The sequence below is a fragment of the Salminus brasiliensis genome, chromosome 1, assembly GCF_030463535.1.
Source record: "Salminus brasiliensis chromosome 1, fSalBra1.hap2, whole genome shotgun sequence".
In the NCBI taxonomy this organism is placed as follows: Eukaryota; Metazoa; Chordata; class Actinopteri; order Characiformes; family Bryconidae; genus Salminus; species Salminus brasiliensis.
Window position 1 is genome coordinate 8,345,534 of NC_132878.1, and position 15,006 is coordinate 8,360,539.

A 15,006-nucleotide genomic window follows, 5' to 3' on the forward strand; every position below is an offset into this window, starting at 1 on the left:
TGATGGCAGCGTCTGAGAGGAGGATGCTGTCTAAGCTATATGCCATAATGGATAATGGCTCCCATCCACAATACAGTGATGAAACAAAGGGAACACATTCAGTGCAAGACTTATTCCACCGAAATGCACCACAGAGCGCCACAGGAGGTCATTCTTACCTGTGGCCATCAAACTCTATAACTCCTCCCTCAATGTGTGACACTATGGTTCATCTGTGCAATACTCAAATTATACATAATGTGCAATAATAATTTATTCATATTTATTATCTCAGGTATTACCACTATGCCATTTTACTATATTGATATTTCAATTTTTTCTCTCTCTCTCTCTTCTTCTCTTTGTTTTTAAATTTATTTGTATAGAGTGTTTATTTTTATTTTATAGAGTGTTTATTTTTATACAAACGGCTGCAACTGTAACAACTGCAATTTCCCTCCTGGGATCAATAAAGTATTTCTGATTCTGATTCTGATCTAAAAACTTACCACTCTCTTATCTGTCTTTGTTCTCTTATGCTTTACCTGTCATCTTTTCAGTTTTTGCTCATCTAATCAAGACGATTGAAAAATAATACAGCTGCTATTCATATAGACTTTTTAACTCCAACCCTATTTTGTGTATCGTCAGCAATTGAATAATACTGAACAACAATGTGTTTACATTATAGTTATGTTGATGCCCCTCCTGCCCCTTGCATACATACGTGTTCTGCTTATTACTTAGGAGACAGCTGACAAAAATGTGTGCTAGAATACAATCAATGTATAGATATAGTTTAGATATTTCATGTTCAGATCTGATGTATAATCTTAAATATAATCTAATGTAGTCGTCACATTTTTAAACATGCAAGTGAACATCATACACATGGATGTGCCGATTTGTGGTGCGCTATACAAAACAATGTCCTTGAGTAAATAAGCATAAGCCTGCTACCTTCTTTTTCTGCTCCCCAGCGGCTTTGAGGGCCTCCAGGTCCCTGTACGTCGTCAAGCCTTCACTCATTTGCTCAATCTTTTCCTTTAGAGAGTTCATCTCGGCCATCACCTTCCCCTCCAGCTGCTCCACCTTCAGCAGGTCCTGCTGCAGACGTTCACTCTCTGTAGACACACACACACACACACACACACACACACACACTTCTATGTGACCCTCTGCAACAAACAGGAGTTTGAGATTCCACCGTTTATGTTGACCCTTTGAACTCACAGCGGTCACTGATAAGAAAAGCATGTAGTAGTTCACCACTGATTATTTCTCTGATGTAGCTTATTGAAACCTTCGGTTGAAAGAGCAGCTTCTGAACTGGTTTATTCCGAGAGGAAAGAAGAAGAACCACCAGAAGAAACTGTCTTAACCACCTTCAGATACTTGTATGTGTCTGAATGGCCTGAGATCTTTCAGCTGTAGTTGAGTTTACAGAGAGTGAAGCTCAGGGGTTTAAGCTGCTCTCCTCACTAGTTGTACAGATTGTATGTGGCGGTTGAGTCAGGTCTGCTCAGCTCTCTCTCTCTCTCTCTCTTCTGGGCGAGTTTGTTTAGAGAGTGAACTGAAGACTCGTGTTCATGAACTCTGTCTTCTACAGTCCTGTCCTTCTACTACAGCCAGAGGAACTGAGACAGTGCTTAAGTCTCAGCATTTACAATAATATAAACACTGAGACTCAGACTTCTGACTGATTTCTGTAAGAACTACAGAACACAGTACTGTACTTTTACTTTCAGTACTTAAGTAGTACATTGTAGAATAAACTACTTGTGATACTTAAGTACAGAAAATGTTGAATACTTTAATACTTCCATATAAGTCTGGAGCTAAAAAAACACGTCTACTTCTAGTCAAGTCACTTTTTAGATAGAGCACTTGTACTTTTACTCAAGTCTGGGTCTCTAGTACTTTATACATGTCTGCTCGCAAAGCTTTGCCTTGCCACTTTCGTGGCTAGCTTGCTCAAACGAGGCTTGAAACCAGATCTCTGAAGAGCTGCTTTGTGACAACATACATTGTGAAAAGTGCTATGACTACTAATGCCTATTATATCACACACATTGAACTGAGCATGTTTAATCACCATACTGCAGTGCAGCACTGAGAACCAACATTCCTTATTCAGGTGTCACTGCAGACAACCAGCAGTTGAGCTCATGTGCAAAGAAATCCAAACCTTCCTTCTACCTCAACCTCTGTTTGAACTTAGAAAAATAGACGGTTTTCATTTACCTAGTTTTCCCAAGGCAGTGGAATGCTGCTGACCTGCAACCCTCTGACCTCTGATTGCCACAGATCAGGTGTGGGAGTGCTAATGTTTTCAGAAATGGATCACAAGGACATATGTTGATGTAATTCTGTCAGACACGGCATGCATAAAGCTGTCAATCACATACCACGTTTTGATCAGCATGAACAGTATTAAAGTACGCCCTCAATTCCTGGCTTTCAAGTTTCGTTGATCATTTCAGAAGAAAGCTCCTTCAGGAAATCCTCTCATTGGTGCTGAAATCACCTCGCCACGGCTCTGAAACATAAGGCACCTACGCACCGACTTTTCTGTTCGATTCTGTCTGATTTTATGTAGATCAAGGTAGCAACAAACATTCATGCAGTCAAAGATATAAGATCCTTGAGGAACTTGAGGAACGTTCAAGGGAAAATTTTTTTCTAAAAACCTTTATGTCAAGGTTCCTTAAAGCACCATACGAGGTTTCTTCGCAGTTTCAAATTGAAGAACCGGGCTAGAGAAATAGGTCAGAGATAGGCAGAGATAGTTTGCCAAGGCTATTACATCTTCTGTTTAAAAAATAAGCTACTGTTGACTCTCTTTGTTGTTCATATATGGGATCTAAGCTGCTAAGCTGCTAAGTTAATCATCAAGAACGGAGTGGATGATTTCCAAAAGACATAGGCTGTGACTGGAATGGCTCCCTATTTATGTTTTAGGGCACTAATGAGTATGTCGGTCATTTTTCTCAATCTATGCATCTATACTCAATAAAGAATGCTTTCAGTTCCTGAAACAAATTGAGAACTGCTTGTAGGATTGCAAGAAAGGTCTTTTGCAGGAAGATTGATCAGACCCTGGAGTGATGGTGCACTGTTCTACTATGCAGCGATACCTGCCCAAATATGACCTTCATGGAAGTGCCAGCAGACACAGAATCTTTCCTGCGTCCTAAACCACAAAATCTAACCTCAGGAGTTTTTAAAGGAACATCAAAACAGGTCTTGTGCATTTTGCAAACAGGCTAAGATGAACTTTTAAGAAAAAAGCAAAAAAGAATTTAATGAAAATAACACCTCACCAACTGTTGCAACATCTTTTGTAAGGAAGAATGGGGGAAGCCATTCTAAGAAGGGTTGAAGCTGGAGTGTTACTGTACTGACCATGCAGGGTGCCTTAACTTTTGCTTCGGGATCAGAGATTTACACCCTTGGTAGCTAAGCTAACTGTGACGGTTTTGTTGGGCTCACCCCCTTTGGGAATGTTCTCTAGGCAGGTTCTCCAGAGCACTGGGGGGTTTGGGCTGGACTGTAGGGGGGGGGGTGGCTCACAGAGGCAGGAAGGGGAAGAGGGCCTGTTCCTCCTGATAGGCAGGCAGTCGGCCCACTTTAGTGTTTGGAGAGACTGCTGTGTGTGTGTGTGTGTGTGAGAGAGTGTGTGTGTGTGTAGCATTTAATGTGAAATTAAAATGCCCCATCAGCACTTCTGAACATTCTCCACTACTTCCTCCTCTTGAGGTTCTCCTTTTACCGGCCACCCCTAGTGAGCATTTTACACACACATACACACACACACACACACACACACACACACACGTACCCCAAAGGCCACTTTACACACAAACACACTCAGACCACATAAACCTCGATGGGATGAATATCTTGGCTCGGGTTTCTAAAAATATTTACACAGTAGCGCTGTGGAGCTCCAGTTGTTTTATGAAGATAATCGCTTGTTTATTAGCCTTGCACATTCTGCCTCTGCACACCTAGCAGTGCTGTACCCCCTCCTGCAAGTAACCATCACCAAACCTCCACCAAAGGCTTGCTGCATGCAACTTTAAAGAAACACAAATGATTCACCCAGAAATGTTAGCATTGCTAATGAAGACTAAATGCAGTATGTACAGAACTGGACTAATGACATCATGCTAACTGGTCGCCACAAGAGGAGCTGTTTGGTGTCTGAGGTTTTTTTTAACATAGGCTAGTTTTAGTCCAAGGTAGCTGAACAATGAATGAAACCTCAAATCTCAAAGTAGAACTCATTTGAACTGAATAGGATACATTGTTTTGTTACATCTCTAATCAGATGTTATGGTAGAATATCACACGGTATAACACTGTACTGTGATAAGTGCCAAATGTGTTAGATTGAGGCTAGATCATCAGAACATCAGATTGTGGCTATAGTGTTAATGTGGCTACAGCGTTAGATTGAGGCTAGATTGCTAGAACATCAGATTGTGGCTACAGTGATAGTGTGGCTACAGCGTTAGATTGAGGGTAGATCGCCAGAACATTAGATTGGGGCTACAGCGTTAGATTGAGGGTAGATCGCCAGAACATTAGATTGGGGCTACAGCGTTAGATTGAGGGTAGATCGCCAGAACATTAGATTGGGGCTACAGCGTTAGATTGAGGGTAGATCGCCAGAACATTAGATTGGGGCTAGAGAGTTAGATTGAGGCTAGATCGCTAGAACATTAGATTGGGGCTAGAGAGTTAGATTGAGGCTAGATCGCCAGAACATTGGAATATGGCTATGGTGTTAGTGCTAGATTGTGGCTAGAGCATTCGATTGAGTCTAGATTGCTAGAACATTAGATCATGGCTACGGTGTTAGTGTTAGTGTGGCTAGAAGGTTAGACTGAGGTTAGATCAGAACATCAGATTGTGGCTATAGTGTTAATGTGGCTAGAGTGTTAAATTAAGGCTAGATTGCTAGAACATCAGATTGTGGCTACAGCGTGAGGTTGAGGCTAGATCGCCAGAACATTAGATTGGGGCTAAAGCATTAGATTGAGGGTAGATCGCCAGAACATTGGATTGGGGCTAGAGCACTAGATTGAGGGTAGATCGCCAGAACATTGGATTGGGACTAGAGCACTAGATTGAGGGTAGATCGCCAGAACATTGGATTGGGGCTAGAGCACTAGATTGAGGGTAGATCACCAGAACATTAGATTGGGGCTAAAGAGTTAGATTGAGGCTAGATCGCCAGGACATTAGATTGTGGCTAGAGCATTGCATTAAGGCTAGATTGTTAGATTGAGGCTAGAGCATGAGATGAGATGAGATGATTGTGGCTAGAGGGTTAGACTGTTGCTAAAGGGTTAGATTGTGGCATTACATTATGGTTAGAATGTTAGATTGCGGCTAGAGCATTAGATCATGGCTAGAGCATTGTGGCTGAAATATCAGCATTAGAGTAAATAGAGACTAGAGAATGAGATGAGAAAATCTTGTGGCTGGACCATTAGATCATGGCTACAGTGTAAAATTGAGGCTGGAGCTTTAGATTGTGACTAGAGCATTGGATCGCGGATAGAGCGTTAGATTGTGGTTAGAGCATTGGATCCAGATATTATGAAACATAGTTTTTGCTTGAAATACTGTTCTTTTATAATGTTAAATTCTCCAATAAACTAAAAAATGGAAACATTATCATATTAAGATAAAGCACACTTTGGGTTTGTTGAATTTTGAATACTGCTGTCTATAAATATAGTTAAAAGGCATCACACAGTCTCTAAACAATAGTAGCAGCTATGTCCAAGACTGAGTTTTATTTTAGGGTTTGTCCATTTTTATACATAACCATATGCAAAAAAAGAAAAGTTTGCACAGCAAGCTCACCTTGGCTAGTCAACTACAATATGTGGCGAGGGGGAAGCGGTGTAAATTTGATTTCTTGTAGAACTCCTGCTTTAAAGCAAAGCTTTGTTGCATTCACTGGCTTTCAACAGGCTATGAAAGTGCACTGCTCGAAAATAAACAAACAGGCCACGGAGGAACAATGCCTGGCCAGCCCGAGAATAGAGCGCAGCGGAGGAAACGGGGAGGCAGTGGGGAGATAAGACGATGTTGGGGAGTGGGAGGGAGCTGCTCTGAGGTGTCTTACACAAAGAAAGGAAAGCCCCTTGGCAGGGCTTCAGCTGCCACTTACACCAGGGGAGTGGACATTAGTAGTGTCACCGACCATGTGGTCACCTTGATCTGTCTTTGCGTTTATTTGCTCCGAGTTTGCGTTCTCCGGGGGCTCGCTTGTGCAGCCGTCTCTCGTCCATTATTACAGTGTCAAGAGCTGTGGGAGCTGCTTGGCTAAAATACAGCACATTCCACGCTAGCAACAAGAGCTTAGAAGTGTGGAGTGTGGAGTGACAAAGCGGTAATAAGGTTGAACTTGTGGCCTGCAGTTAGTAACTCCAGGATTTATGACAGCTCTTTGTGTTGGGCTTGAGATTTTCTTTTTGCTGTGCATGGAAGTTTCTGTAGGCACAATTTAAAGGCTGTCAGATTTGTCTCCTGATTAATGTGAACTTAATTTGGTAATGTGTTCATGGTCTTAGACAGGGATGTCCCCCAATCCAATCTGAGTCTCTTAACCTCTTGACACTGTAAGGTCTATCACAAGCTAAGGTGTATTACTCAGTAAGTACTGGGACTTCTGAACAAACTGGTGGGTCTATTCTTTGGTAATAGAAGTTTCCCAAAGTTTCGGCCCACCAGCAGGACATTTTAGAGGCTTTTGCTGACTATTCTCCAATACTGAGCTGAGCTGATCTTTGTGTTTGTCATTCTATTATTGCAAAATCACCCTGCATTTCATTAAATATCACTTTCCAATTTCATCCTGGAGTTCTAAAATACCAATAGGATTCCAGTATAATCTTGCATCCCTAAAAAAACAATATGGTTTCAATATAAATAATACAGTCCCACACCTTGGGTAAGATGTGCTAATCCACACCAATAAAATCACTGTATTTTAGTACCAGTTTCTCAAATCAGACTAAATTCTAATCTGATCTACTTAGTTTGAAGCTAATTTTTTAAGGAACTGTTTAAAACTCTATACTGTTTAATATCTTACAGCCCAGTCTGACTGACCTACCTGACCAGTCAGCTCCCAGTTCCTCTAAAACTTTGCAGTCAGATCACTTAGTCAGACAGTATGTGTGTGTGTGCGCATTAGCATTAGCCTCCTCCTCGGCTCTGAATGCGCCGTTCAGAGCTGGTTTTGGAGAGAGGAGCTTGGTCTTCTTGCTGGTAGAACAGGTAAGGCTTACAACTAATGAAACCTTCAAAGCTAAATTCATGTGTTTATAGGACTCACCTGAGGACAACCCCTTGGCTGTACTCTGGGATTTCTGCATCTCTGTCTCTTTAAAGCTGAGGTCCTCCTGCATGGACTTGAGCTCATGCGGACTGACCGAGGACAGTAGATTCATACGATTCATCATCTGAAAGAAAAGCGCAGCATTTTTAACCACCCAACATTTCACACAACATGCCTGTGCTCCTAATAAGAAGCTGTAGATGTACAGGCAGAGCGCAGAAGGTCCTTACCCTGCTAGAGTGCTCCAGTAGAGACACAATGCTGGCCTGGGTCTCCCGAATGTGCTGAAACTCCTGAGCTTTACTGTCATCAAAGGTCTCCAGGTAAGCTGTGGAAACAGCACAATGAGCATTAGGTTCATGTTTGTTTGCTGCAGACAATATATGCTTATAGTTTCAGCTGTAATGTATTTTCTCAGGCTTCTCTGTGGCTGGTGGTGCACATAAATACGGATATATTTCCTTAGGATATGGGCCAACACTGGTCAGCAGTCTTTAATTTGCTTCCTACTATGCCTAAAACAGTACCACACCTCATGATGCAATGTTATACAGCCAGACCACATACAGTGCCGGATAAAAATTCTGAGACCACCCTACATTATCAGTTTGTCTGGTTTAACTATTTATAGACAATGTGTTTAGGGAAATTAACATTTGCGTTGTATTTCATAAACAATAGACACCATTTTCTATAAATTCCAAATAAAAATACTGGTGTTTAGAGCAATTATTTGCAGAAATGACAGCTGCTCAAAAACAACTGCTCAAATAATGCAAAGAAATTATTATTATAAAAATCATAATGCAAATAATTATTATTCAAATGTAAATAACACAGTACTAATGTTTGAACTTTGAGAGCATTCAGAAATCACTATGATAAAATAACCTTGACAGCAAATCACAGCTTTCATGTCTCAGCAGGCTCTCCACTAATCTTTCACATTGATGTTAGGTGACTTTATACCATTCATAGTCTGCAAATTCAGGTAACTCAGCTTGGTTTGCTGAAATGCCTGGAATACAATGTCTGCCATACACGTAGAGATGCACATTTAATAAAAAAAAATCTTAATTTTTTTTCCAGAGCTGTATATATTTGTATATTTAACACAATGTAAGGAGTCTATTAACACATATTAAAAGGAACAACAGAAGATCCTACTGACCATCTATCTCCTCCTCCTTCTTCTGTAGCTCTTTGTACTTCTGGGTCCTTTCACCTGGTGAGATAGCAACGATTGCACATGCTGTTAATTGTTTTAAAAAATCATTTAAAATCTCATTTAGAGAATATAGAGGGGCTTTAGTTTGGGGACAGTAGGGGAGATTAGCAAACAGAAAGGGAATATGTGCTCTAAGAAGACTCATGCTCTATGTAGGATCGTAATGAAGTTAAGCTTGCCTCTGTCCAGGGTCACAGTTTAGAATCCAGCTTCTGCACACTAACTCTTCTAGGAGCCGTTTCTCCTATTGCTTACACACATTTCAGGTTTTTCTGATCTCAAATTCTCACCTACGTTCTCCACACTCTACACAGACCGAGCAAGAATTCGGCGCAAAATCAAGCACCGGTTTAATAATCTGAACAGTCAGGTAAAAAGGTTTGTTGCTATTTACAGCAAAACACTCAACAATCAGGTTTTTCCCACTACAAGCCAAAATGTCGACGACTATCACAGCAAGATTCTGCTGGTCTTTGGTTTGGTCATGGTGTGAAGAAACTGCAAACTCGCAGAGCAAAGATAATGATATATACATTTTCATGGACTATTTATCCACAGATTCCTGACTTGTGATTCTAGTGTTTAGATGAAAAACAAACAGTAAATTCAGTTTCAGCAATACGCTGAAGGAGGACGATGGAGAAAAACACAGACATGGTTGACCCAGATGAGAATAAACTCACAGAGCAGCCTCCGTCGAAAAAAAGAGAGTAACATCAGGACCCCAAGTAAATGTAATCCCGTCTAAATAGGGCTTAAAACACACAGGAGAGTTTGACCAGTGTGCCACGGACAGTTATTTTTCAGAAGATCCTAAAACAATTGCCAATATTAGAAGGTCTTTGAAAGGGCTTTGTCCTAGAAGGTTTGGTCGGTGTGCTCTGGCCTTTAAGCTCAGGAGGAGTGTGAAGAATGGGAAGACTTTTGGGGTCAGGACACTAAAAGATCTTCCATCTTGCAGTGACCAGTATGAATTTAGGGACAGTAGAAGTCCAGCATATGAAGACTTCGGGGCTGTATGGGTGTGGGTGTTCAGATAAGTACGAAAGAACCACTTTCCGTTCCCTAAGGAACCATGTTTGTAAAAGACAAGTGTGAGGAACCCTCATTGAATAAGGTAAAGGTGCAGGTATTTGTCACTGAACTACGTACAGCGAAATGTGTCTTCCTTATTTGACCCATCTGTGGTAGTAAACACACACACACACACATACTTGTGAACTAGGGGCAGGGAGTGCACACACACCTAGAGCGGTGGGCACCCAACTCCAGCACCCGGGGAGCAGAGAGGGTGAAGAGCCTTGCTCAAGGGCCCAACAGTGGCAGCTTGTCGAGCCCGGCTTATCGAACCCAAAACCCTGTCATCAATAGCCTGGGGCTCCAACCTCTGAACCACCACTGCCCCTAATTAACCTTCATTTGATGTAAAGTTTCTTCACCAAAGAACCTTCTGTAGCACCTTCTGACCCAGTCCTTGTGGGGCCTGTATGAGTAGCCAAACTGGGAACCAGAACGTTTAGGCCTCAAGTTCCACATTGGACCCACATATGGATGCCCACCATGGTCAGTGATGGGACCAGGAGGGGTTCAATACGGGCCTCATCTGGATTGTACACTGCACATAGAGGCCTAGATGGAACCCATGTGATATTAAGGTGGGCTGTAACAAAGGGGTCCATTTGGGAAGCCCACTCCATCCCAGTAAAAACGTATGTAGAAAACCACTCATAGCCCACGCCCACCTGGAACCCACATGTAAGCCCTATATCATCGGCTAGGGTAGCATTACTCAGAGCGTAGATTAAACTCAAGCTAATCTGTACCTATCTGTATCTTATGGGGCAGTGGTGGCTCAGCGGTTAGAGCGCCGGGATATCGATAACAGGGTTGTGGGTTCGATTCCCGGGCTCGGCAAGCTGCCACTGTTGGGCCCTTGAGCTCTCTGCTCCCCGGGCGCTGGAGTTGGCTGCCCACCGCTCTGGGTGTGTGTGTACTCACTGCCCCTAACACATGTGTGTGTGTGAGTGTGTGTTCACTACCAGATGTTGTACATTTGTACACTGTACAGTGACAAATACGTGCACCTTTACCTTTATATCTGTGAATACCTCTTGGTGGTCTTTAGGCCTCAATGTAAATGTTTCTACAACCATTTGCTGTTTGAGTGTCCCAAGCTGGAGTGGAGCCCTGGTCCGTACGGCACATCTGAGTAAACAAAGCTATTTATTTAAACCTTTATCTGAATTAGATTCATTATTTATTAGCATTTTTATGGAAAATGACTTATTTTTTCCTCGTTCTGAGATTTTGAAGTTCGGAGATTCAGGACTGTATATACGTGTGTGTAAGCAATTGAGAAAAGCTTTAAAAAGTGGCCATAGCTGTGGTACATCACTCTATAGCCTCAATAGGCCACAGCTGAAACAGATATACAGGGCATATGGAAATTCTCTTACCGTCTTATTATGATCACAGAGAGAAAAACACAAAGAAAGACAGAAAGGGACACAATGAGGGAAGAGAAGGGAGAGAAAACAATGAGAACCCGCCGAGAGATAGCTCACCATGATCCGACAGTAAAGAGGAACCCGCTGTGCACGTGTGTGTATTTAAGAGCATGCTATACAATGAGGCTGGAGTGGTGGCTTCCTTTCTACAGTGGACAGATGTGCCTCGGCTCATCTAATGAGCAGCGGTGGAAGAAAGTCCCCACGCTCGCCCTCACTATCCCTCTCACTACTGTTTCCCTGCGTCTTCACTGCGCTCGGCTCCACGCTGGGAGAAAGCTCTCAGCACGGTCCAGGCAGGATGCTCAAGTCTGCTTAGGTTTTGGAACACATCCAACAGTACTTTAGGATTTATGGCCCATTCAAGGCAAACACCCCTTTGGGAAAACTGAGCCTGATAGCCCGCTGCTTAAGCGGTGAAACAACTGCAACGCCGCCTGACCGAAAGGGCTTTCCCAGACATGTTTAAGTGCACATTTTATAAACCTAGTAGCAGCCAGGACTGCCTGCTATGGTCTGAACTCCTTTCAACGCTAATTTACTTCATCTCTGTGTGCTTCTGAACTGAACTCCAGATCATTTGGCAGAGCTGACACAAGAGGGAGCTGTTAGCCTTATGTGCTGGTTCAGAAAGTCGGGCTGATCGGAGTCTAAAAGTACACTAACTGACTTCTACCAGTTTGATGTTTGGGTATGTTATTTTTTGGGTATGTTAATTATAGTGTTTAGAATTTTAACAGCCCAAAAAACCTTGGATCTCCATTTACTCGGTTTTGACTTTTTGAAACTAATAGCTTACAATGTATGATGAATGGACCAACAGAAATGCTGTACACTGACATCTATTGAAATTCTACGGATCCTGTTAAGTTGAAAAGGTACAAGGTTTTGTGTGAAAGCTCACTATATTTTTAGCTCACAATTTGTGCTCGTTCATTTTCACCTTTGTTGCGATTCTTTTGGGCAGGTGTAACTACAGTAATCGCACTTGGATGTGGACCAAAACAACCACACCGAGAACCTGAAGAGGAGGTGGTCTCGGCCTGGTCCCAAACAAGCTCTGGACGTGGGTTCATTTGTGGTGAGAACGTGATCTGACCTTTATCCGACCCAAATATCAGGTGTGCTCCGCAAGTTGGCACTAAACGACTCCCGTAGCCGGGTGTTAACCTGCTATACTGCCCAGATAATTAGCATTACCACAGCTATGAACAGATGCAGATCTCTGCCTTTGCTCCATGTTAAACTGCACTGAAATATGCAGCACTAGTCGTCCAGAACACAGGACCTTCTTCCTGTATTTACTTTCTTGCTTCTGCACCAGACAGGTCTGACCAATAAATGGAGAGAATGCTCTCACGCACCAAATTTACAAACTCATGAACTGATTCAGAGTAGAGCCGTTGAACTATTGGTGTAAAAACAGCATTATACTCAACTTCATATGTATTACATTCAAATATTCTCTAATCCTCAACCTAATACTTGCTCTAAGCCTAAACTAACCTCAGCTGAAAACCTATAATGTAGATAAGCATTAACATTTCTCATGATAATATTGTTGTAAGGATATTATAAGATCATTTAACCTATTACTTTCCACTTTTCTTCTCATATAAAGCACTTTCCTATCCAGAAAGATGATCCTCCTGGCACTGGCAGATAAATCTATGTAGCATTAATCAAGCATTAATTTTTGAATCAATGAAAAAGTATCTATCAGCACAGTAAACAAGTGCACTTACTACTTTACTCTTATATAATAGTAGTCACTTACACTGAAGACTCCTTAATGTTTGCTGATATCATTTTTTGCAGTGAGGTTCTAACCATAACCCTTTAATTCAAGCAGTCATATATCAAACATACAATTACATATATAGTCTGTCTACAAAACGGGTGCCATTTGTGTCCACAGTGTTTAGGAAGAAGCATTAAGCACAAAGCATGTGCCAGTTTTTGTTACCAAAGCTTAAATTTATAATTTGATAAATGAGAAAACTCTATTTCCTAAAGAGTGGCATACTATTATTATTGGTTTATCATTAGTACATAGCCATTCTCACATGTGTATTGAACCAACATGATGTTTGAATCTATAATATCACCAAATAAATGCAATGTTTGTGTGCATCCCTCAGTTTAACGTACCACCCTGTCACACTGACTGATGTTGTCCATCAACCTCAACCCAAACACTTTATCATGCAAAACAGATAGGAAAATGTTCTTTATTAAAATTCTCACTATTAATGAAAAGAAAACCATGTTTCAGGTTGACTGGTGTGTGTGCTAAGTCAGGAACCTGACCACAGAAAGAACTGTGGCCCTTTTTGGATGCAATTTACCACCCCGTGACATTTTACATTTTACCATGTTTAAATAAAAAAGGATAATAGTAAATATTTTTACTATTATTATATTTTTTATATTTGCCTAAGGGAAAAAAGATTTTGCTCTTAATGAAAAACCTGACCAATGGCATCCATTTCATCATAGAATGTCACAAAATGTTCCTAGTAAACAGTAGACAGTGTAGTTCTACAGTACCTTGGTGGTCCTCCATGTCCATTTGTAGTTGTCGCAACTCTTCAGTGAGCTGAGTTATCTTCTCCCGTGTTTCAGTCAGCCTGATGGAATAAGAGACATTCGCTGTAATTTCCGATCAACCAAACTCTCTTTCTGTATTACTGGCATGAGAGACGATGCTACTTACTGCCGCTCCATGCTGGCTATTTCCTGATTATCCTCTTTCACCTGAAGCACAGAGTTACAGTGATATCAGTGTTGGAAATTCTGACTGGCACAGGGAGGTAAATCTGTAGGGTGAAGGTTTACAGTGTGTTTGACCTGTTTGAGCAGGCGTTCCCTCTCTTCTTGAGGAGAGCCTGTGCTCTTCTCCTCTGCCTGCATGGCGTCTCTGCGCTGCTCCAGCTCCTGCAGCCGCTCGTACAGTAACACGGCCTCCTGCTTCACCTGAGAGTGCATCAGCTCCTGCGTGTGCGTGTCGGGGAGGTAATATTATTGTTATCATTTGCTATCGTTGTTATTAATAAATATAATATGAACTGAACTGAGACAGAGATCAGAGAACAGGAGAAAGACAGATGAAAAATAGAGATATGCAGCAATATAGATATTAATAAATACAGAGACACAGATAAAAAAGGAAAGATAATGAGATAGACCGACTATATGGACAAAAGTATTGGGACACCTGTTCATTTGCATTTTTCTCTGAAATCAAGGGTTCATCCTGCTTTTGTTGGAGTAATTCACTGTATGGTCCAGGGAAAAAGGCTTTCTACTAGATTTTGGAGGAGCATTGCTGTGAGGATATGACTGTATTCAGCAACCAGGGCGTTAGTGAGGTCAGGATGTTGGATGATCACCACCCAAACACATCTTAAAAGTATTGGATGGAGCACCAACCATCATTCCAGAGAACACACAGTTATTCCACTGCTCCACAGCTCAATGCTGGGGGGCTTTATACCTCTCTAGCCCACGCCTGGCATTAGGCAGCATGGTGCCAATAGGTGCATGTTTATCTGCTCCAGAGAGTCCTATTCTATTGGCACTAATACTAAAACTTCAGCACAAGCACTAGACAAGCTGTGTGTGCATTTGCAATGGTCACCAATGGAGCGGTAGAATGGGTGCTCACAAACATTTGGACATATAGTGTAGACAGACAGACAGGCAGGCAGGCAGACATACAAATAGATAGTTAAGACAGTCTCTGCTGTATCATGTTTAGTCTTTTGTGTGTGTGTGTGTGTGTGTGTGTGTTTGTGTCAAACACACAAGGCAACACACATCACAACTGTAATAAAATCATCAGGAATCTGCTGCTGCCGACTGATCAGAAGTGACGTGCTGTAGGTCACTACACTGACTGGAACAGGTCAGAAATCCCAGCCTGCTCG

At 41.9% G+C, this 15,006-nt stretch overlaps 1 protein-coding gene across 1 annotated transcript in view; it reads right to left on the minus strand.

The window, feature by feature from the left end:
• ift74 (intraflagellar transport 74) overlaps window positions 1-15,006 on the minus strand; it is a 41,982-nt gene that overhangs the window by 6,571 nt on the left and 20,405 nt on the right. The window contains exons 11-17 of the mRNA XM_072697263.1: window positions 13,928-14,071; window positions 13,794-13,834; window positions 13,628-13,707; window positions 8,514-8,567; window positions 7,573-7,670; window positions 7,340-7,466; window positions 940-1,103 (exon numbers count right to left, since the gene is read on the minus strand). Of these exons, the coding sequence (XP_072553364.1) occupies window positions 940-1,103; window positions 7,340-7,466; window positions 7,573-7,670; window positions 8,514-8,567; window positions 13,628-13,707; window positions 13,794-13,834; window positions 13,928-14,071 (708 nt within the window). The remainder of the gene's footprint in view (window positions 1-939; window positions 1,104-7,339; window positions 7,467-7,572; window positions 7,671-8,513; window positions 8,568-13,627; window positions 13,708-13,793; window positions 13,835-13,927; window positions 14,072-15,006) is intronic.